The sequence below is a fragment of the Macrotis lagotis genome, chromosome 1, assembly GCF_037893015.1.
Source record: "Macrotis lagotis isolate mMagLag1 chromosome 1, bilby.v1.9.chrom.fasta, whole genome shotgun sequence".
Taxonomy (NCBI): Eukaryota; Metazoa; Chordata; class Mammalia; order Peramelemorphia; family Peramelidae; genus Macrotis; species Macrotis lagotis.
Genome location: NC_133658.1, coordinates 914,688,661 through 914,713,224, shown reverse-complemented (window position 1 = coordinate 914,713,224; position 24,564 = coordinate 914,688,661). Strand labels below are relative to the sequence as shown.

The following is a 24,564-nucleotide window of genomic DNA, read 5'->3' as shown; positions in this document are numbered from 1 at the left end:
GTGGGCGGAGAGGACGCGGTGACGTCACCCGGCGTGAGGCTGGGCCAGGGTCGGGGTGCGCCCCGAGAGCTGTGGCGGGGAGGTCGGCTCTCCGGGGAGCTCGGGGCGGAGGGGGCCGCTGCGCACCCTGGCATCGGAGCGCCCGGCGGGTGGGCGGCAGAGCAGGAAGCCGCGAGATCGGGGCCGGGCTTGGCCGTGGGGGTCCACAGCCGCAAGGACCCCCGAGCAGCGTCTAGCCCGCAGGCTGGAGCCCCCCAGCACAAAGCCGGGGAGGGGCCGGCTCCTGCCCTCTCGGCTCCCGCAGCTCCCCCGCTGAGGATGCTGTCAGCTGCCCGGCGCCCCCCTCGAGAGCCACGCCTGCCTCGGGACTTGGCTTTGGGTGCCCCGAAAGAAGGGGGTGGCGCCACCACTCCCCCTCCGAGCACCACGTGAGATGCGCCCCTGTCACCCCACCTGAAGCAACTTCGGATGACCTGGGACCGCAAGCAGAGAGGGGAGGATGCTCGCCCCGTCCAGCCCCCTGGAGGAGGAGACAGTCTGGCTGAGAAACTTTGGCATCCTGGGCAGCCTACTGAGCGACTCTCCCTGGGGTGGAGAGCTTGGGCGACTTGTCTGCCTACCAAATAGCTCCAGAGAATGCAGGGGGCCCCGTTAGCCCTTGGCCCTCTGACCCCCCTTTAACCATAAGAGAACTCGACTTTCTAATGGGCAGCTTCGGGGAAACCAAGGACGTTGCCTTATTCCAGGAAAACCCGAGAGCAAGAGAGCCGCTGCCACCTGTGCTGCCCCCGCGATGGGCACTGAAGGCGATGCCTCCGGGGAAAGAGAGTGTGGGGATTGTGACAGAGGTCAAATAGGAACTTCTTCCCTGGGTAAGTTGGGTCGGATATTTGATGAAAACTGAGGCGTGGAGTCCCTGTCTTCTTAGATTCTTCCTCATTTATGCCATTAACCTAGTTTTATTTCCTTTCTTTTCTTTTTTTTTTGCCACTGGCTTCGATGAAGACTGCTTTCTAATATAGTTGAGGGTCCAGAAGTGCCATTCCATCTTCATTCCTATACTGGGGTTTTCTGTTATTTCCCTTGGAATCTACCGCTTTTTCATTTGTTTATGTTTAACCATCCTTGGTTAGTTTCACTGGTATAGGAAGAAATTGCTAAATGAACTCCATCAAATTTTTAGCTTTATGATAATTGGTATAACCCAGCTATGATCACTGAATTGTTCCTCAGCTCAAAGATGGTTTTTAGGGACTTTTGTAACTTTATCTGTACAGATACTGAGTGTATGGAGGTGCACTGAGTCCCATATAATTTAGGCATTTTGTTGTTATGAATGGCATTTCATTTTTTATGGCTGGCTCCTTGATGCTATTTCCATATAAAGCTAGTGAGAGTCAAGTGCCTGAGGCACTTGGAGTCCTCCTACCTCCAAGGCCAATACTCTATCCACTGTACCACCCAGCTGACCTAGCTTGCCCCTGGTTAAGTCACTTAACATCATTGCCTCATATCCAAGACCATTTCCACTCTTCCTGATTCATATCTGGCCACTGGTCTCACATCGTTCTGGAGGAGAAGGTGAGGCTGGTGATGGGATGCACAGCATCCCCCTCACTCAAATCCAATTCATGTGCTTGTCATGGCATCACCTCCCTGATGGCATGGTCTTCTTTGAAAAAAAAAATGAAGGATAAACTGTTTTTAATTTCCATATAAAAATTTTCTGCATTAAAAATATCAATGATTTTCCTGCACTGATTTTGTAGACTGAAATTCAAAACTATTATAGATTTCCTAGGACGATGTAAGTAAATCACCATAACATCAGCAAATAAGAATAGCTTTGCATCCTCTTTGTCTATCTTTAAGCTTTACTGTCTTTGTTTTTTGATTTAAATGTCTTATTTATTTGTTTTTCCAACTACATGCTAGGGGAGTTTTTACCAATCATTTTTTACAAGGTTTTCATTTTACATTTTTCTTCCTCCCTCCCTTTTCTCTCCCCTCTCCCTGACAGAAAGCAATCAAATATAGGCTCTGTATTTATAAGCTTTTCTTTCTCCTGTCATATTGCTACTTCTAGCCTTTTTAGAACCAGATCTAATAATAATGTATTCTTGCTTTATTTCTGTACTTGTTAGGGGATCAATTTTGTTTTCCTGTTGCATAAGATGACTTCAGATAGATGCTTTTTATCATTGTGAAAGCTCCTTCTAGAACTATACCTTGAAGGATTTTTAGCATAAATGAGTTTTGTGTTTTCTTAAAGACTTGTGAATCTGTTGAGATAATCCTGTGGGTTTGGATGTTGTGTTGTTGCAATTTTTAAAAAATATGTTTAAATTGAATATTTTTCTAATGTTAAACTTCTGTTCTTCCCTGGTATAAATTCCAGCTTGATCTTACTGCAGGGAAGGGGAAGACCATTTAAATAACTTCCAGCTATTCTGCTAAACTCTTTACAAATATTATTTCATTTGATTCTCACAAGAACTCTTTGAGGTAGGTACTATGTGAAGGATTAGTCAATGAGTTTATCAATAAATTACTATGAACTTTGCCAACATTTTAATATTTTAATGTTATAAATTAATCATCATTTATGATGTTGGGTTAGAATTCTCTCTCTTTGATTTTCCTTCCCTATATATATATTTAATCCTATATTTTCCATAAATTTTCCTAGAGTTTTTTCTTTTATAGTTCTTTTACACAGAGTGGATTTTCCATTTGTGAAATTGTATTGAACTCTATTTGGTGTTCTGTTACATTATACAGTTTGTTGGGACGGCTAGGTGGCGTAGTGGCTAAAGCACCGGCTTTGGAGTCAGGAGTACCTGGGTTCAAATCCGGTTTCAGACACTTTAATAATTACCTAGCTGTGTGGCCTTGGGCAAGCCACTTAACCCTGTTTGCCTTACAGAAAAAAAAAACCCTAAAAACATTATATAGTTTGTATTGTTGCAGATAGTACTCTAGTGTTTCTTTTGTGTTCTTACTCTCATTAATGTATAGTTGTATTATTAGGTTCAGTTAATTTTTTATTTCTTTTCCCTTGTTCTTTTAAATTTTTTATTAATCTGATTTTCTACCTCTTCTTTTTAATCATGTTATCTAAAAGTTTATCAATTTTTATATCAAAAAATAAACATCTAATTTTATTTAGCAATTTTATGGTTCTTTTGGTTTCCAATTTATTTTTTTATTTTCAATATTTCTTCCATTTGTCCTTCTTTAAGATTTGTTTATTTATTTGATTGGTTTTAAAAGGCATATTCAGTTCCTTAATATATTTTTATATTTATTAATATATGTTTTTAAGGTTATATTTTTCTGAAAAAATTAATTGTGCTCTAATTATTGTTGTAGTCTTTGATATAGTTATTAACTGTTTCTATGCTTTGATCTTGGACTCACTTATTATTCAGGATTTCATCATTTGGCTTCATTCAGGGCTGTCTTTCGTTTGTATTGCCTAAATTAACTACCCTTTTACTGTGGTATGATCTGTAAAATATGTGATGAGTATTTCGACTTTTTTTTACATTTATTTGCAATTTCTTTGTTCCATATTAATCTTTAGTCTCTTTTTGTACAAGTGCTACTAGTGCATTTTTAGTGGTCCCATTCAGATAGAGCCATAAAAATTTAAGTTCTAAAATCTCTAAGCATTGTTCATCTCCTCTTTTGTTTCTCTTTTTCTTAGATTTTGAGGGAGGAACATTCTAGGCTCTTTCTTAGTGTAGCACTACCACCAACTAAGTTGTTGTGAATTCAGTCTATATAATGTGTAGTCATTCGATTGCAAGCTCAAAGGTAGAGATTGTCTTTTGTCCCTTTTTGTATCTCAACTGCTTTGCTCAGTGCCTGGCCCTTTGGAGATGCCTATTGACTGACTGATAAAATGTGTGTAAAGTATCTTGTGCACATTTAAATGATGTATAAATTCTATTACTATGTTTTTCAATTCAGTTAATTTTTCCTTTATGAATTTATATGATCTACCATTTACATATAAGCTTAATCCAGATGTTGGAGGGGAGGAGGTTGTCTATAGTTTCTTCAAATACAATATAATTTCCTTGTTTATATCTATTGAAATTGTGAAATTTCATATTTTTCCTCTGATAGCATAATTGCAACTCCTGCTACTGAGGATTCATCTGATGTATCTAATTTTTATTCCATACATGACTTTGATTTTTAGATGGGTTTCTAATGAGAAAGATTTTTTTTTGGTTTTTTTTCATCCACTAAACCATTTGTACTGAAAGTTATTAGAGTTTGGTTTTTATTCTCATTCATTGTCTCTCCAATGTTATTTCAACATTTTAGGAACTATCCAAATGAGCCATCCTTAATCCCCTAGACTTTGCCTGTGCCTAGGAGTAGGTACGTTTCCCTACCTCATCCCATTTTGGGTGTTGTCTTCAATCATTAGTATGTGTCTTTAGGTCATGGATTAGCTTTTTATTTGTTTTTCCATCCCCAATGTTTATCATGGTGCCTAATACAAAATAAATGCTTGATGAAAAAATGCTAATTGACTTGTTGCCTTAACTTTTTTTCTTTCTCTTTTTGAGGAGATTCTTTATCCCCAAGGGATAGCTAAGTAGTACAGTGGATAGAGCACTGGCCATGGATTCTGGAGGATGGAAGTTCAAATCTGACCTCAGACACTTGCCACTTACTAGCTGTGTGATCTTGGGCAAGTCACTTAATCCTGACTGCCTCACATTCAGGGCCATCTCCAGTCATCTTGATTCATATCTGGCCCCCAGACCCCAGATGACTCTGAAGGAGAGAGTGAGGCTGGTGACTTAGCACAGCATCCCCTTGCTGAAATACAATTCACATGCTTGTCATGGCATCACCTCCCTGATGTCATGGTCTTCTTCGAAAATGACCAACAAAAACATTTATTCCTATCCTGAGGAACAATAATTTGTTCAAATTACTTTTTTGCAGACCCTTCTCTCTTCCCTTTATCTTGATTGTTAATCCTTTCTCTAGTTCTGAACTTTTACTTAGATTATTGATTTCTTTTTCTTTAATTTCATTATCTCTATTTTACCATTTTCTCTGTTCTTAAATCCTCCCCTTCTTTTGATCATCACCCATTTCTTTTCTTTATCAGTTTTTTCAGAAATATCTTTTTTTTCATTTTTCAAATTTACTTAAGGCAATGGGGTTAAGTGACTTGCCAAAGGTCACACAGCTAGGCAATTATTAAGTGTCTGAGACTGGAGTCCTCCTGACTCCAGGGTCAGTGCTCTATCCACGGCACCACCTAGCTGCCCTATCAGTCTTCTTCATAGGACCCTTTTTCTAAGAATTTTTTTTGCATAATCATTTTAATCTCTTCCCTTTCTGTCTCTCCTGAGCTTTTATTCTGATTCACAGTCGAGTTCTTTATCCAGTCATTCTTTAATCTCTTTCTGTTCCTCATGAAGTTAAAGCTTCTCAAGCTCAGAAATATGTGTTCCCTCTTGTAAAGTGATTCTATATTAATTATCTTGATTCCTCTTCCCTTCCCACTATGGCTCCATACTTTTGGAAGTAACAGTTCTTTTTGGTGGTTGTTTTATTTTTGTTTCTTTGCAAGGCAATGGGGTTAAGTGTCTGAGGTCTAATTTGAATTCCAGTCCTCCTGACTCCAGGTCCAGTGCTCTATTCACTGCACCACCTAGCTGCCCCAGAAGTAACAGTGCTTAAAGGCAGTAATGGTGACATAAGTAGTGCCCATTGCTAGAAATTACCCTGTGTCCCTAATTATGTTATCTTTTTCTAACCCTTGCCCTTCCTATGATAATTCATCTTTATATGACTCTCCTTTTTCTACTCTATTCTATACCTGCATTTTACTTCTTTTGATAGAGGATGTTATACAAAGAGACATAATACTCTCCCCCGCCATATACCAACTCCTCTCAAATTAAAACCATTATAAATGTCCCTGCCTTACATTTTTCCGGTATCAATCTCTCCCTTCTATCTCCTTTCCCATTTTCTGTAGACACCCTTCTTGATGAGCTATTAATGTCATATGTGGTCTAGGAGTCATCAATTTTATTTTGCTCTTCATTCATACACCCTCCTGCTTTGTAATTTTGCAAAACAAAATATTCATTGATCCTCATGGTAAAGGTATTGTAGTGTTTAGTCCCATTCTCCAAATCTCTTCTCCCATTCCTACTTTCATGTGAAATTTTTGTTTCCGCTTAATAAACATGTTTAATTTTTTAAATCTGGGCAAGGTTTTTTCCTTTCTTTTTTTTTTTAACAAAAATAATAACAATGACATTTATATTGGGTAATTTATTTCATTATTTTTTCTTGCCCTATTTCTTTTGTGTTTTTCGTTTGGGGGAGGGGTTGAGAGTATTCGAAGTTATTCTACATTGTTCTTTTCATACTTGATTTAATGCCTCCAATTCCTTGCTTTGATGATTAGACTCAGGTTTGTAAAGTATCTCATTTTGAGTTGTATCTGGAGTCTCCTTGAGTTTTTGGGAAAATAATATTACATTTCCTTCTGTGGTTTATATGGTATGTAGTCTAGTCTTGTGATATTTTAATTTCCTTTAATATTTTGAAATTCTTTCTTCTGGATATTTAGAGAATGTTTTGTTTATGACTGGAATTGTTAAATTTAGTCACTAATTTATCTTGGAGTTTGAAGTAGAGAATTTTTTTTCCTTTTGTGATCTGTGAATTCTTGCATAGCCAGAAATTCTGGAATTTTCCATATTATAGGATTCTGGATTTTTTTTTTCATCATTCTTCTGGGAGATTTACAATCCTTAAATTGTCTTTGCCCATCCTGTCTTTAAGGTCAATGATTTTTACTTTCAAAAGATTCTGGGTTTATTTTTCTGTTGTGTTTTTTTTAATGTTGTCTCTTTCTTCTCTTCTATGAAATTTTCATCTACTTTAATCTTTTTTCCCAATTTTCTCTTTCACATGTTTGTGGAAACATCATCATTGATGTGGTTGTTACCAATTTGCTTGTTGAGTACTTTATTTCAGTTTTAATAGCTATACACGCTGATATTTGTTTATAATCAACTTCTCATAGATTTTACTTCTCTCTTTAACCATCAGTGTTGTTTAGTTGTTTAGTCCCAGTCTCTTTGGACTTCACGGTTTTGTGTTTCATTAGGCATTATTTGACTTTTCTTGGCACCTCAGATATCCAAGTAAACCAGTCTGTACATGAAAGGAGTTTAATTTCAGTATTTCTGGGTTTTTAACTTAGTTCTTGTTTTATATTCATTGCTTTTTTAGAATTAAGTTTGAGAAAATATTCTAACTTTGTGGGATTGATGGTGGGGGAGGGGTTTTGGTGGAATTGGAGGAATGAGGGGTATCATTCCTAAGTAATACTGGAGCTAGGATCCTCTAAAGGATTTCAGTGCAATGACTATTTTTTTCACTAGTGTAATATTAGAAATTTAGGTTGACAGAGCAGATTTTACTGATTCAGATGATAGAAGAATAATAGTCTTTTCCAAGCTTCTTTGTCTTTCTTCCTCCTTTCCTTCTTTCTCTCTTTCCTCTTTCTGTCCTTCCCTTCTCTCCACTTTTCCTTTCCTTCTCTCCACTTTTCCTTTCCCCCTCTCCCCCTCTCCCCTCTATCTCCTCTTTCTTCCCCTCTCCCTTTCTCTCTTCTCTCCCTTTCCCTTCCCTTTTTCCTCTTCTCTCCCCTTTTCTCTTTTCCATTCTCATTCCTCTCCCTTCTTCCTTCTCTCTCCCTTCTTTCTTTTATCCCTCCCTCTCTCTTCTCTGTCTTTTCTTCCCCTCTCCTCTTTCCCTCCATTCTCCTTCATCTTTCTCTCTGTCTCTTCTCTCTCCCTCCTTCACCCCCCACTTTTTAGTCCAGTCCAGACCCGTTCACTCTAGACTTTTGCACTGGACCTACCTGACCTCCTTTCTTCTAGTCTCTTCCCCACTCCAAACTATCTCCTGCAAAACTGACTTTCCTAAAGCATAAAGCAAACCATATTAAGCTCTGAATCCATAAACTCCAAAGGTTTCCTGCTGTCACCAGGATCAAATACAAATTTTTCTCTTTGATATTTACACCCTGGCCTCCACCTGCCATTCTAGCCATTTTCCCTCTCCATCGACATTGTGATCCTACCAAACTGGCTGTGTTCCTTATAATAATATGTTCATTCTATGATTCTCTATGCCTCCTAGCTACCATTTCTCAGGAGCCTTTATTTTCTTGAAGGCTAGGGTACAAGAACCACTTTTGATATGATTATCCCAAATCATTGTCTAGCTCTTTTTTCTCTATTTTTTGAGATTCTTATCTCCTCTGGCTATACTTTCAATGCCTTGGAATCAGAAACTCTTTTCCTGGTGACTTTTTAAAAATTTATTTTAAACCTATTTCCTACTATTTTTATAGCCTTAGACCCTAACGTAATGCCCGATACGTTTGTTATACTTGTTAAAATTGTATTGATAGATCAAGAGTTTATAAATTCTTAATAAATATAATTTGAAGATTCATTGAATCTAGAGGTATTATATACATTGATTTTCTGAAAATATTGATTCTTGGGAGAAATTATGATATTGAGGAAATTATCTGAATTGAAAGGTGCCATCATGACTATTTCTAGGATGTGTGTTTCCATCTGGAGCTACCTGGTACTTGTATAGATTTGGCCTGGCATTCTTAAAATACAATGAAGAATAGTAATTTCATTTGACTTTGAACTTGAAAGATGGGAACTTCACAAGTAAGTCACTTGACTGCAGTCCTTTGGGTTGAACTCCATAATACTCCTCCAAGAATCTCAGAATCGGAAAACTCAACATTCTCTGAGATTGTTCCAGTCTTTGTCTTCAGTCCTCATTAATACCCTGTGATTTTTCAGCTTCTTTTTGTGTATTGTTTTCCTCCATCACATTGTAAGCTTCTTGAAGGCAGAGACTGTCTTTATTTTTCATATTTGCTTAGCCTAGTGACTGGCACACAGTAGGCATTTACTTGATGGCCAGAAGATGACAGTGTCAAGAAAGCACAGAGATAGGCCTCCCCACCATCTCAAAGTAGGGATTAGTTTGCCTTAAAGGGATCAGAGCTGTCCTTGGGACTTGATTGCCCAATGCCTCTTTTAAAGCAGCTTCCTAATCCCCCAAAGGTATAAAAATTTCCATTCCCATAGAATTTGGGTATGTCCAGCTTAGGTCCTTTCTGAAGACAGAGTCTCTAGAAAGTCTTATTTCCAGAGTGATGGCAAATGACAATAGTGCCAGGAGCAGATCTTCATGGGTGAGGCTGCCCCAAATATACACCTTAAACTATTGCAGAGATATGAGCTATTATTTTCATTAGAGAATAATTTTAAAATAGCTATGGTTATAATGTATTTGAATGATCAGATTTAGAATTCTACTAGTACTAAAGGTTTTGCTTTTTATTAACTTGCTGGGAATACACTAGAAAAAAACCATTAGAATTTCTTCCTACAAAATGTCAAGGCTTCTTATATTGTGTATCTGACTTTAGGATCCTGAATAGTTTTATTAGTTTTTCTGTCATGTCCAATTCTTCATGACCTCATTTGGGGTTTTCTTGGCAAAGATAGAGTGGTTTGCCATTTCCTTCTCCAGCTCATTTTACAAATGAGGAAACTGAGGCAACCAGGGTAAAATGACTTGCCCAGGGTGGCACAGATAGTGACTGTCTGAGGCCAAATTTGAATTACAAAAATGAGTCTTCCCAACTCCAAGTCCAGCATTCTTATCCACTGCACAAGCTAGCTGCCTACTCATGCTCCCATACTTGGAGCATTCCTATCACATTCTCCAAGGGTCTCTCAGTTCTGCCTTCCACCTCTTTGAGAGGGAAGAAGGGTTCCAAAGTGAGAGACAGCTCTTCCTTCTGAATTCCCTTTGATATGTTTCCATGTTGAATGTGAGACTAGGGTCAGAACTCTGTCAAGTTTGACCAAATTGGGGGGAGGGGAGACAAGCTAGGACTGTGCTGCCACCTCATCAACCTTTCATCAGGGACCCTCACTGTTACTCTACCTGAATTTCCCTAATCATTGCCATATTCCATCCACTTCTATTGTCCTCATTTTTGTGAAATTGAAGCCTGTAGCTGTGTAAAAAGTGTCAAAATCAGTCGCCTTCCTTCATTCCCACATTATTCAGCCCTTCCTCCCCAGATGTCCCACTCTGGACCTGCCTACCCCTTCCACTATGCTTTCTACATTTTCCTGATCCAAAATGAACAGACCTCCTTTCATCAGAAATTTCTTCCTTTCACACTTCTTTCATTTTTCTCATACTTGCTGAGGCCAATATCCTTACTACTGCTGATGGTTCTTTTTCTGCTTCTTACATTAATGGCTATACTTTCACTTATACCCCAAATCGTTGATGAAGGAATTGGAATTCCCACAACCTGTTACCATTTCCCGATTCTTCTTCTACCACTGTCACTCACCAACCTCTCTTCTTTTGAGGTTCATGCTATCTATCTTTCCATGAGCTGACATTATTTGCTGTTTGCACCCTAAGTGGGTCTGTTTGTGTGCTCTTGAGTGCCAAGACAGATGCCAGTCAGTCTACACTAGACTGGGAAACTGCCTATACAGCTGGGACCTTTTAGACAAGCAGACCATCATATCTTCATAGTCCAGTAGTTCCCAGGGGGGAAAGAATGCTGTTTTTCTACCATCTTAATTTATTATTTATTCTACTCTTTGTTGAAATTTCATAAATACACAAGCTTCTGTTTGGATTGCTTAGGGTTCTACCTGCATGTTCATTTCTCTCATAATAAATTTATTTTTTCACATAAGATTCATGAAGCTATGATTGCCTTTTCATCTCACCTAATTCAAATCCTACCAACCCTCAGGACCTTCTCCCTTCTTAAAGAGTTCAGTGCCCAATGACTTCTTTGTCCACTCATTTTGGTTACACATAGCCATGGGCAAACCCATGTGCTGAGTTGACCAAAATCAATTACAGAATGGGTTCATATGTTACAGAATCGGTTCATATGTTCCCCAGTCTCTCTAAGTGAATTCTGTCCATCCTACATCATCACAACCCTCCCAGAAACAAGAAGTATAACTAATCTGTATAGGCAGTAGAACACCTCCTGCCCCATTGCATCTATCCAGCCCTAAGTCTTTCTCCTGAGCTCCAGGCTCACTTCTCCAATTGCCTTCTGAACATTTCAAACTGCATGTCTGGAGGACATCTCAAACTTAACATTTCCAAATATAATCCATTATCTTGCCTCAAAAAGATCTCACCACCTTTGGTATTACTTTAGAGGGCACCACCATCTTCTCAGTTACCCATCTCTATCACCTTAGGGTCCATTCATCCCATGTCTTGGCATTTCTGCCTTCACAACATCTGTTTAAGTGTCTCCTTTATACTCTTACAGCCACCACCCTGTAATGCACTTCTTGACAACTGCCTGGATTTTTGTCATTCCTGGCTTCTGTTTATCCCCACACCCATCCTTCCTCCAATCAGCTGTCCAAGTGATTATATAATATATAATTGTCATATTATATATATATAATAGTATATATAACTTGTAATGTATTATATATACACTGTATAATATGCTATATTATGATAATCATATCATTATATATAATATGTCATAATATAACACACACAAGCACACACTCCTCACTTCTCTCTCTCTCTTCTCTCTCTCTCAATTCCAGTGACTCCTCCAAAAGAAAATTTAAAAATCCTTGGTTTGCTTCTTAAAACTCTTCACCACCTACTCATTTGCTACCTTTCCAGACTTCTGGAAATGAGGGCTGCATTACAAACATATGGGATAAACAGAAGAAAGGCATAGAGAGTTGGGAGATGTAGAATCATATGAGAAGCCAAGAAGACAAATTGGCTTGATCAAAGAATGGAAATGAAAGTAATATCCAGCAAAGCTGGAGAACCATATTAGAATTAGGTCTAAAAGCTAAAAGAGAGTTTCTATTTAATCCAAGGAACAAGAGACAGCCAGAGGAGTTTGCTTTTAAGTAAGAAATTCATTTATCATGTCTGTATGAAAGGAAAATTTTGGTAGCCCTGTGTCCCCTGCTTCCTCTTCTTTTTTCACCCCTCTCTGCCTCACCTCCATGTAGGAACCCAGACCTCCTGCTTCCCCAACTCCCACTTTGACTACAAGTGCCCACTCTTCCTTACCCCACCTTGTTTCAGTGGTCCAGGTATCCTGGCCTCCCAGACTCTTCCTTGTGCACCCCTTACTCAGGTCTCCTGCTCCCCGGCCACATTTCTTTAATAGCCTCAAATCCTCCTCCATCCTCCACTCTCTGCTAGAACACAGAGCTTCTTTTCCAGTCTTTCCTGTACCTTAGACCCCGTCATAATCCTGGACATTCCCCAGATATCATTCCTGTTCCAAACTCAATAGTGTAAACTCCCCCTCATCATAGCAGCCTTGCCATGTCCCTTCCTAGGCTTCTCTCTTCAATCTTCTCCAACCTTCTTAGCTCCTAGTTCTAGCAAGTAGATATCTAGAAACCTAGCGTGTGGGAGAGAAGGGGAGATAGTAGAAAGACGTCTGATACTGAAGGATCCTACAAAGGTTTGGCTAGTCTCAGCCCATATGGTGCATGAGGCAGCTCCATCCTGCCTCAGGAGAGTGGGGAGGGGCAGAGGAAGTGAAATGTTGATTCTACTAAGATTTCTTTTAGTTTGTCTCTTCCCTCAAGACGGCCCTCCTGGCTTCCTGACCCTTTCTTGGTCCTTTTGGGAATGAGTCTCCTGCCTTGGAGGGGAAAGACAAGATTCCTCCCCCTCAGGGATCCTTCTCTCTCTCCACAGCTCATCCCACTGAGGATCCAGGCTTGTCACTAGAGAGGAGCATGGAGTCCCAAGCAATGACCTCAGACAACCTAAAAATACAATCCCAGGTAAGTGCCAACGATTCTTACACTTGACAAATATTAGGAAATAGAAACATTTCTGTCAACACAAAACATCAAAAGAGAATTGTACATGAAACCATCCAAGTGAAACAGTTTCTATTACATAGAAATCAGGGTGGGTATTCTTTAGTCTATTTCTAATACATCCTTGTCTTCCTTTTTTTTTCTTTTTTAAAAGTTAATTGCAGGGGCAGCTAGGTGGCACAGTGGATAGAGCACCAGTCCTGGAGTCAGGAGTACCTGGGTTCAAATCCGGCCTCAGACACTTATTTACCTAGTAGTGTGGCCTTGGGCAAGCCACTTAATCCCATTGCCTTGAAAAAATTAAAAAGAAAGAGAGAGAGAGAGAGAGAGAGAGAGAGAGAGAGAGAAAGAAAGAAAGAAAGAAAGAAAGAAAGAAAGAAAGAAAGAAAGAAAGAAAGAAAGAAAGAAAGAAAAGGTAATTGCAGTCAATCAAAAACAACCAGAGGTGAAGTCTTTCCCAGGATGTTTTCCTTTACAATGAAGTTACTGTGTTCTATGAGCAAAGCAGAATCAAAGTAGCCTTGAGAAAACATGAGATGCTCTAATGCAGAGGCACCATTATTCCAAATGTAAATAACTATTTGTGCCCAACCTATGATAAAGCCTTCCAAGCTGAGCCAACATCATGATGTCACTGGGCCTCTTGGCATGTGAAAGATCAACAATGTAGGAGTGGTCCTTGTAATCCTCTTGATGTTCCCTTGGCTCACCTCCACCACCCCAAGGATGAGTATCCCTTGATCTAGCCACCACTTACCTTCCATTTTTGAGAGCTTTGTGATTCCTGCATCCGCTCATAATCTTGTCCCTTCCCTTTCTCTATATACTTTACTATTCCTAAGCCTATTTTTCCATCCTCATCATGAGTGAGCTTTAATTACTCCCATCCTCACCATTTTCCCAGACCATCGTGCTTTGACTATTCTTGACTCCTTTCTCAGGGTTGATTTCTTACTAAACCAGTTCAACTGTTCACTCTCCCCTTCTTTCAAATCTCTTGCTCCCTTGTCTTCCCAGGAGTCAAACTTTGTAAAATTCTAACTATGGATTATCCTAGTCTTGCATCTCCAACTGCTTGTTGGACATCTTGGACAGGATATGAGCATGTGAAATTCAGCATGTTTAAAGTGGAACCCATTACTTTCTCTCCAAACATTCCCTTATTCTAACTTCTCTATTACTATCAAGAGTGCCTTCATTCTCCCAGATCCCCAGACTTTAAATCCAGAAGTCATTCTTGACTCCTTAATTTCTTTTTTTTAAGTTTTTTTTTGCAAGGCAAATGGGGCTAAGTGGCTTGCCCAAGGTCACACAGCTAGGTAATTATTAAGTGTCTGAGGCTGGATTTGAACTCAGGTCCTCCTGACTCCAGGGCCGGTGCTCTATCCACTGTGCCACCTAGCCGCCCCTTGACTCCTTAATTTCTCTTACCACCCATGCCCCCCATATCCAATCAGTTACCAAGTCTTATGCATTCTACCATTTTCTTTCTCTTGTATTTGTCTCCTAGATATAGCCCCTCCTTACCTTACATCTGGACTACTGAAATAGCCTTCTCATTACTTTCCCTGTTTCAAGGCTATCTATTCAAGTCCATCCTTCATTCAGCAGATCTTCCAAAAGTGTACATTTGACAATTTCATATTCAACACTCTACTCCTCAAAACCACCCATTCTTGGAGGTCTTTCCCTTTTCCTATTTGGAGAGAGGTAGGGTAGACATCTAGGGGCTTATCACTGATCCTCTGCCATTTAAGGATAGCACCTAGGGAATGCTTCTTTCCTACCTAGTTGCTTTCCTGACTTCATTATCTCCAGAAACTCATCATTCTGCAAGATGAAATAAGTCTTGAAATGCTTACTTTCTTGGATTTTCTCCCACCCAGCTGTAGGACTGTAAGCTCCTTGAGGTCAAGGACTACCTTTTGCCCTTTTTTTGTATCTAGCACTTAGTACAGTATCAAGTATACTTAATCAATATTTATTGAAGCAAACTCTATAAATATAAAATCCTATTTGACTTTGCAACCTATCCCCCTTCCTACTCTTCCAGTCTTACTACATCTTACTGTTGTCAGTCATCCTCTAGCCTAGTTTCTTTCCTTCTGTCTAAAAGAGACTTAACATCATCTATCATAAGATTTCTTCATTATTACTTGACCTGTTTTGAATTTCAGGTTTTTACTAGAGTAGGAAATTGTTTTTCTGTATGGGAGTTGAATGGTCTGCCTCTCTTTTCTCTGCCTCTTTCTTTTGTTTGAGAATAAAACCAATTGCAAGAGATAAAATAGATCATTTTGATTACGTGAAATGGAAAAGTTTTTACATGGACAAAACTTTAGCATCTAGGATTAGAAGGGAAGCAACTGACTGGGAAATGAATCTTTGCATCAGATTTTTTTGATAAAGGATCAATATGCAAAATAAATAAGAAGTGGGCAGAAATATAGAAGACCAAAAACCATTCCTCAAAAGTTATGTAGTCAAATGATAAAAGTAAACAGGTCTCAGAATTTGAATATTGGAAACCATGTGAAAGTGAAAGTCAGAAGGAAATGTGAAAGATTGCTCTAATTGACTATGAAATGCAGGTTCTAATGCCATTCTCTCAGGACCAAGCTTCCCACATGTCCTCCTTTGAAGGTTCAGGTACCAAGTGGGATATGAAGTGTGCCATCTTTACTTGGTACCATTGGTTCAAGGCTCTACCAGCAGTGTTCTCATTTATTAGGATTCAGTTTTTTAATCACTTAATATCCATTAGCTTTTTCAAAGAAATCATTCCTTTAAAGATATAACAAGACCCGTAACACCTCAAGGTCACACTCTGCCCACTATAGTCTCTGGGGGAATAGGCTCAAAACTTGGCCCAGTTCCTACATAGCATCAGTCCTACCAAATTCATTTTTAGGAACAGTCCATTTACTGGATAAATTCTTGCAGTTCATGGAGTTTTAAATTTTGTTTTGCTCGAAAAATATGGTGTTCCTGCCCAGTCCTCATAAATTCATCATTCAATTTTATTTTAATATTTCATTATAACATTTAGGAGAGTTTGCCTCAGAAAGAATTTTCAGATTGCCTTCATTTCCTCTGTCTTCTCTACAAATCTCCATAGATCACAAATAAAACAATTATTTTTTCCTGAATCCATGTGGATAAACATTTCACATTTTAGTGACATTTCTCATCTGCCTTCCAGTTGCCACTGTAAACCACTTTTCCTAAAATTCCATTTCACCCTTGAGGTTTAGGGCTTCGCATGTTGACTGACATATACTAGGAATGTGACCTTTGGGTCACCTTCTTTGAGCCTCATTTTTCCACTTTATAAAATACAAACAATAAATTTCTAAAGTGCCTTCCTGCTCTCAATTCTATGTCTTTTGTCATTTCAGGTATCAGTGACATTCAAGGATGTGGCTGTAGATTTCACCCAAGAGGAGTGGTGCCTCCTGGATCCTTCTCAGAAGGGTCTCTACAAGAATATCATGCTGGAGACATTGCAGCACTTGCTCTATCTGGGTAAAGACAGCTTGCACTTTTACCCACAACCTCTCCCAGTTCTTCTGAACTGGCCAATGGAAAGATCACCTTTGCTTTCTCCCCTCTGTTATCAGTATTTGATGGTATACACATTTAATAGAGACCCAAGATTGGTCCAAGAAACAAGGTCCTCATCCTCCCTGTTCTCACATCAAAAGTCCTTGCCGTATCTAATAGGAAACTAGGAATTTTATTTGTTATTCCTTAAGCTGTCCCTTCCTCAATCTTTCAATTCTTTTCAAGTGAAACATCCAACTTTCCTTTGAAATTGTACAATGGAGGAGGTGCCCCTAACTCTTTGGGATGTATCTTATCCTTAAGAATTTCTTCCTCATGACAAGTTTAAATTTCCATCCCACTGCTACTAGGAGATTTAGATTTACTAGGAGATCCCCTTGGAGATTTAACCCATCAGACTTTTCTACCTTGATACATCCACAAAATTCCAGTGCATGTGCTAGAAAATATGAAAGGTTCATATCCTTCTGGGATGAAGGGGGGCAAAGTACCAATTTTCTATTTCCAAACTGAATCTATGACATTTTCTTCTTTTCCTCCCACAGCTCTCAACATTAACATAGAGACCATTGCTGAGGGGCATAGGTACCACCCTCTCACTCTTACAAGAGTATCCCTTCTCTAAAGAAGACTAAATTCTAAGGTCCTCCATTGTGTTTAACTTTTCCTTATTTACCATGAGCAGGTATTCCAGTTCCCAGAACAGATGTGATTTCCCAGTTGGACCAAGGGAAAGCACCATGGATGATGGATCAAGAAGACCAAAGGAAATCCTATCTAGGTGAGTAAGTGAAACTATCATCTCAGAAAGTCATCACCTGAAAATATTGTACAGAGAACTCTTCTCAGTGTCTCCACTTACTTCCCCTGATTGTTCATTGATTTTAAACAAATAATCCATTGCTAAATAGTCTAAGACAGCCCATGGCCCCTGGATGAACTCAAGGGACAGAATCAATGTTCATTGCCCTCTTGGGTTGCAAAACACACTGAAGGTGTGAGATGTAGATGTGGAATAATGCATGGCACCTTGTGAGACTGGATTATCTCTCTAGCACACTAAAAAAATGCTTCGGAGCATAGAGGAAAGACTAATACAACAGTGGACCCAATCTGATAAGACACAGTTAATTTGGATTACAGAGGCAACTCGAAGACGCAGTGGGTAGAGTGCTGGTCCTGAAGTCAGAAGGCTCTGAGTTCAAATTTGGCTTCAGACTCTTAATATCTGTGTGACTTTGGGCAAGTCGCTTAATCCTGATGCCATCTTCAGGGCCATCTCCAGTCATCCTGATCCATATCTGGCCACTGAACCCAGATGATTCCAAAGGAGAAAGGGAGACTGATGACTTAGCACAGCCCACCCTCACCCAAATACAATTCACATGCTTATCATGGCATCACCTCCCTGATGTTGTGGTCTTCTTCGATAATGAAGGGCAAACATTATCAATTTGAGTTACATAAAGTGTAACATTAATTTGTGACAAATCACCTGCACGACTACTGTCAGGGGGAAATGTGCCTAGATCACAGAGAATGTAGAAAAAAGTCAGTGGAGTCAACCTAGTGAGACATAGCAACCTAGAAAGATGAGGTGAACTTGGGCTCAGGGATAGAAGTTACCATGGGTAGAGTTACCATAATTCTAAATCAACTTTTGTTCTGTTCTTAAAGGTAAGAGGTTCTCTTTCTATCATTTCTTTCCTCAGATAAGAAAACTGCACCTTGGACCAAGGAGCTCTCTCCAAAACTGAACATTTTCTGTGACTTCAATTTGAAAGAATCCTGGCATTGTGGTGCCAAGTTTAAAAAGAGGCACTACAACTGGGGGAGTCACTCTAAACAATTAAAAATGATCCTCAGGAAAACTCCAGGTGAAGAGAGAGATGTTAACTATAATAAATTTAAGAAGAATTTTACTCAAGAGTCAACTCTTTCTGTCCAATCGAAAGTCCCCATAGGAAAGATTTGCCATGAATATGACAAAAGTCAAAGGAGCTTCAGAGAATATGCAGACCTAATCCAATGTAAGACATTCACCTCAAGGAATGGACATTCCAAATATAACAAATATGGGGACTGTTTTAAAGAGAAAATAGAGCTCATTCAGTGCCAGGAGAAGCATGTGGGAGTGAAGGATTTTCAGGATAATCACTGTAATAAAGCTTTCAATTTGATTCCAGACTTCATTAGTCATCAGAAAAATCCTCCTGGAGAAATACCTTCTAAATGTAATGAAGATGGCACGGGCTTCATCCATCATTTGTCTCTTAGTTTACATCAGAAAACTCCTATTAGAGAGAAGTTGCTTGAATGTAATCAGTGTGGGAATGCCTATTTTCAAAGGGTAGAGCTTATAAAAACTCAAAAAATTCATAGACCAGAAAAATCTTGTAAATGCAATAAATTTGGGAAGGTCTTTCCCCAGGAATTACCACTTATTTCACCTCAGAGAATTCATTCTGGAGAGAAGCCTTACAAATGTAATCATTGTGCAAAAGTTTTCAGAAAACCTTCCCAACTCACAGTTCATCAGAGAATTCACACTGGAGAGAAGCCCTATAAATGTAATGAGTGTGGGAAGGACTTCAGATGGAGGGCAAACTTTATCATACATGAGAGGATTCACACTGGAAAGAAACCTTACATTTGTAACCAATGTGGAAATGTTTTCCAAAAGCCCTGCAATCTTGCTGAACATTTGAAGATTCATACTGGAGAGAAGCCCTATAAATGTAATGAATGTGGGAAAGCCTTCATTCAGAGGGCAAAGCTTATTGTTCATGAGCGAATTCATACTAGAGAGAAACCGTACAAATGTAATCATTGTGGAAAGGCTTTCAGACAGTCTTCCCATCTTGCTGTGCATCAAATGATTCATACGGGAGAAAAACCTTATACATGTAATGAATGTGGAAAAACCTTCAGACAGAGCTCATCCCTAATGGCTCATCACAGGATTCATTCTGGAGAGAAGCCCTATACATGTAATGAATGTGGAAAGGCCTTCCGACAAAGATCATCCCTTATGGCCCATCATAGGATTCATTCTGGAGAGAAACCCTTTAAATGTAATGAATGTGAGAAAGCCTTCAGCCAGAAGTCATCCCTTATGGCCCATTATAGGATTCATTCTGGAGAGAATCCCTATATGTGTAATGAATGCGGGAAATCCTTCAGTTGGAGTGCAAACCTCGTTGCACATCAGAGGATTCATACTGGAGAGAAACCCTATAAATGTCATGAATGCGGAAAGACCTTTACGCGGAAGTCTTTTCTTACCGTACATGAGAGAATTCATACTGGACGGAAACCTTGTGAATCTATGTGAAGTAGAAATATTTTTAATGGGAGAGGAATTGCATAAAATGTAATGAATTAAATAAAAATTCTTATGTTCCTAATTTTTTGCTATACAATAATATTCTAGTATATTCATAGAACATATCTCATCAGCCATTCCCCAAATGATTGGCAACTTCTCTATTTGAAGCTTTGGCTATAACAAAAATTTCTGCTATTAATATTTTGTTGTATAGTGGATCTTTAAAGCTTGGACTGTGAACTAAAAACTATGAAAATTTTAATTATTTTTCCTGGACAATTCCTTTGAGCTTTTTTTTTAATAAAATGTGTTTTTTAAATTATATACTTAACAAAATACCAGCAAATGAACACTTGCATTCTTAAAAAAAAAAAAAAAGAATTTTAGGGGCAGCTAGGTGGCACAGTGGGTAGAACACTTGGAATCAGAAGGACCTCAGTTCAAATCTGACCTCAGACACAGTAATTGCATAGCTGTGACCTTGAGCAAGTCACTTAACCCCATTGCCTTGCAAAAAAATTTACAAAAAATACAAATTCCCATTCCATACAAATTTCTGTGATTTTTAAAGAAATATATTATTTTACCTTTTGTATTGGCCTCTATTCCTAATTTGGTTAAGAATACCCCATAGCTGGAAAACTGTAAGACCGCCTTTTCTAATTTGTTACTGCTATGATGTTAATATTAAGAGGACTGAGCCATTGAGAATTTACTGTCCAATCTGGTATAATTTGATCTGAGGCTTCTTTCTAGTTTTCCTAGAAGTTTTTAATCATAAGAGCTAGTAATATGCTTTCATGTTTATTGAACACTGAGTTCTGTTCATTTCTGATTCTTCTCTGATTAGGCTGTTCCACTGAAGTACTTCTGTGGGTTTTTTTTAAATCAACACCAAATAAGTTTTGAAGACTGATGATTTAGGGAGTGATTTGAGGGTTTGATACTTCCCCTTTCATCACTACCTTCTTTTCATTGCTTATCTTCATATTTTAGATCTTTTTTTTCTGAAAATGAATTGTTGTTTTCTTAAGTCCTTGGTGTCAAATGTCTCTAATAGTTCAATTGGTATATGATTAAATCTGTAAATTGACCTTGTTAATATTGTTTATATCATATTAGCATGGCCCAGCTATTAATTAATACTGAGTATTTCTCCATCTATTGAATGTTCAGGAATGAAAGGTCCACGGGTGGAGAATTTTGCATATATTTTCAAATTTTTAAAATCTCTTTATCAGTTTTCCTGATCTCCCCTCTTATCTTTTTTTTTTAAAATATTTGCTATATCAGATGACTCTTGAAGAAAGGTAGGAATAAAGAGAAAAATTATGGAATTGTAAAAAAAATCAATAAAATTTATTTTTAAAAAGAAATATAAAAATGTATATACAATATTTCTCTAAGGTGGTTCTTTGTTTCTCTTTTTTTCTCCAGAACCTACTGATCTGTTTTGAACTTTTTTTAAAAGAAGTTTTCTGGATACTCATTTGTTTAAAAATTTTCATTATCATTAAATCTTTTGCCCAATAAGAAATTCTATATGAATTTATATGAAATATCCAATCACATTCTCTTCTGATTTTTAATGATCTGTCGCATTATAGTCAGGTTAAAAATTTTAAGTTTAGGGTCATATAAGTTGTAAGAGAGGGCAGCTACAATGTGCAGTAGATAGAGTGCTACACCTATAATCAGGAAGACTCTTCTTCCTGAGTTCAAATCTGGCTTCAGACAGCCACTAGCTGTGTGACCCTAAGCAAGTCACTTTATAAGGTTTGCCTCAGTTTCTTCTTCTGTAAAATGAGCTGGAGAAGGAAATGACAAATTACTCTAGTACTCTAGTATCTCTCTGCCAAGAAAACTCCAAATGGAATCAGGAAGAGACAGATTCAATTAAAAATTCAGAACATAATAAATAACGTACAACAATTTTATGGACTTAAAACCTGAAATACCAGTAATTTTTGCTCAAATGACCTCAATTTGTTCAAATTTAGTTATAATTCCCTTACATAGGAAAATATTCCATCTGTCTTTCCATTTTGATATTTTTACACTATCTGCATTCAGAGACCACTGTAGAGTAGCTGTAATTGAATTGTTCTTATTCTTATAAAGATGGCATCAGTGTTTATCATTCAGAACACAGATTGGTCATGCTGTAAATAGCATGGCCCAGCATTGGCCAAAATCCAAAATAAATCAAAATACTAAATTGCTTGATTTTATTTTTTTTTGCTTCATGATTCCAGCTTCTTTTCTACATCAATAAGAATACCAAAATTGATTAAAGTTTAAAGATTGTAGTTCAAAATTAACTTTGACGGAGGAGGAAATAAAAACTTCTCCAAACCTAGCTCATAATTTTACAAGGAGAGAAATCTCCCTAGGTCCTATGGCAGGTTCCAGCTAGGGCTGCCAAATAGTGTTATATGATTTTTCTTATCAATTTAAGCAGTTAATGCCAATTAAGCCAGAATAAACCAAAGTTCATGTTATATTACAGTCAGTTTGAGGCATATCCCAAGGACAGGGAACATGTCATTCACAGTTCATCTATCATTATTTTTACATTATGTGAAACAAAGGAAAAAAGATAAGTACTAATTGCAACAGGTTATTCAAAAGAAGTAAAGTATGCTTGTTGAGAAAAATGCCTATCATTAGTTTTAAGACAGAGATAAAGGATATGTTCTTGTTAGTAGAGTTGGTTCCTCTGAATCTAAGGGAACTATTTGCCATGTTTGATAAAAGAGTGGGATATTCCAGACACTCTGAAATCTTTTTTAAGCAATTAAATATTTTTGTACCAATTAGATAAGAAGGAAAGACCCGGAATGAACTCAGTTGTAGCAGATGATCTTTCAATTCACATTGGGATCATACACAGCAAAATGGCCAAAAAATATAGAACAAAATAGAGCTGATTATGTTCTCACAGAAATTCACTTTCAACATTTTTATCCCAATAAGGAGATGAAACATATCAATTCTTGAGTATACCATTAAAATATGAAACAAAGTATCTGCAAACTTAGAACTTCTAAAAATCCGATGAGAGATGAACAAAATTGAAAATAAAAAATTTTTAATTTAAAAATAAAATGAGATGGGAAAAACAAAAAATATAAACTATTAGCTAGATATTTAAAAAGGAAGACCACATTGTATAAAATCTTTAAAGGGCATATAAAAATTAAAAAGAAAATACAACAAATCATAAGGAAATAAAAGATAATAGAAATTCTTCACAATTATATTTTCATACAATTGATAATTTAACTGAAATGGATGAATATATATACAAAAATATACTACACAAATTAACATAACATGAAAGGGAATGTAAATACTCTAATATCCAAAACACAAGCCATAAATGAACTCCCAATTGGGGAAGTGGGTGTGGGGACTCAGAAAACTAGATGGAGTAAAAAAAACTATCAAAATTCCAAGAACAATTAACAATATTATGTATATATTAGAGGAACTGCTGTAAGAGTCCAGCCCTCAGAGTACATACAGATATTGGAGAAACTACTTCCTCACATCAATGAGGACAGAAAGGTTCACTGGACTTTAAAAGTCTTAGCAGCATTTTTTGTGGAAAATAAAGAACAGCAAATAAAGAGAATGTCAATAATTGGGAAATGGTAGAAGAAACTGTAATCTGGGTGCAACTAGGTGGCACAGTGGGAAGAGCACCTGCCTGGGAGTCAGGAAGACCTGAATTCAAATGTGACCTCGAACACTTAATAATTACATAGCTGTATGATCTTGGGCAAGTCACTTAACTCCATTGCCTTGCAAAAACAAACAAACAGGGGAAGCTAGGAAGCTAGGATAGAACACCACCCTGGAGTCAGGAAGAGCTAAGTGTAAATCTGGCCTCAGACAAGTAATAATTGCCTAGCTGTGTGACCTTGGGCAAGTCACTTAACCCATGGCCTTAAATAAAAACATTTTTTTTAAACTGTTAAAAAAACAAACAAAAAAAGAAATTGTAATCTGAATCCCAAAATCCTTTCTATAGGACTTTCTCCTCCTTGGTAATATCCTAAACCTGTGTGAGGGAAGAAGTAGAATTAGGGGAAAGCTGGAGTAAGGAGATGATTCTCTTAGACTTCTAAAGGCTTTTCAAATTTTCAGACCTTATTTGAGCTTCTTTAGTCTCTTCAGTTGGGATTCTGAGAACGCTGGAATTCCATCTTCACAAGGAAAGATGAATGGTGTCAAGCCCACTTCCAATTGCTGAAGGCAAAATAGGAACCTGGAAATAAGTTTTTGACATTTAAAAAAGGTTCAAGAGACAGTTTCTGGGTAATGAAATCATTTTACTAATAAGACCAGCAGGTTATATTTTAAAAGAATGACCATTTGGTCATCTCTCTTAACACAGATCCCTAATGGCAGTGGGGTTACAGTTTATGTGCCCTTTGAAGAGGAGGTATTCCCAAGGTATTCCCAGTTCAACCCTGATTGATTAATCAGTTGGTAGTTGGTCTAGGGTATGTGATTCAGATCCTCAAATCTTGGTCAAAGACACATCAATTTTCACATCACTTGTCTTGATAGTAAGGAGAATCAACACTTCCCTGACCTGTTTGATCAAACACAATAAGCAGGAATAAACCCATTAGCCTAAACTTAAAATTTCTTTTACTGTCTGATTAGATCTTGGCCAAGGCA

General features: G+C 37.9%; 1 protein-coding gene across 1 annotated transcript; it reads left to right on the top strand.

Annotated features, from left to right (window-relative positions):
- Positions 1–175: 175 nt before the first annotated feature.
- Positions 176–21,190, top strand: LOC141509832 (uncharacterized). The gene is made up of 5 exons (XM_074219650.1): positions 176–872; positions 12,853–12,941; positions 16,379–16,505; positions 17,230–17,325; positions 18,257–21,190. Exons 1-5 carry the CDS (start codon positions 794–796, stop codon positions 19,876–19,878), a joined length of 2,013 nt encoding a protein of 670 aa, XP_074075751.1. The 5' UTR covers positions 176–793; the 3' UTR covers positions 19,879–21,190.
- The last annotated feature ends 3,374 nt before the right edge of the window (positions 21,191–24,564 follow it).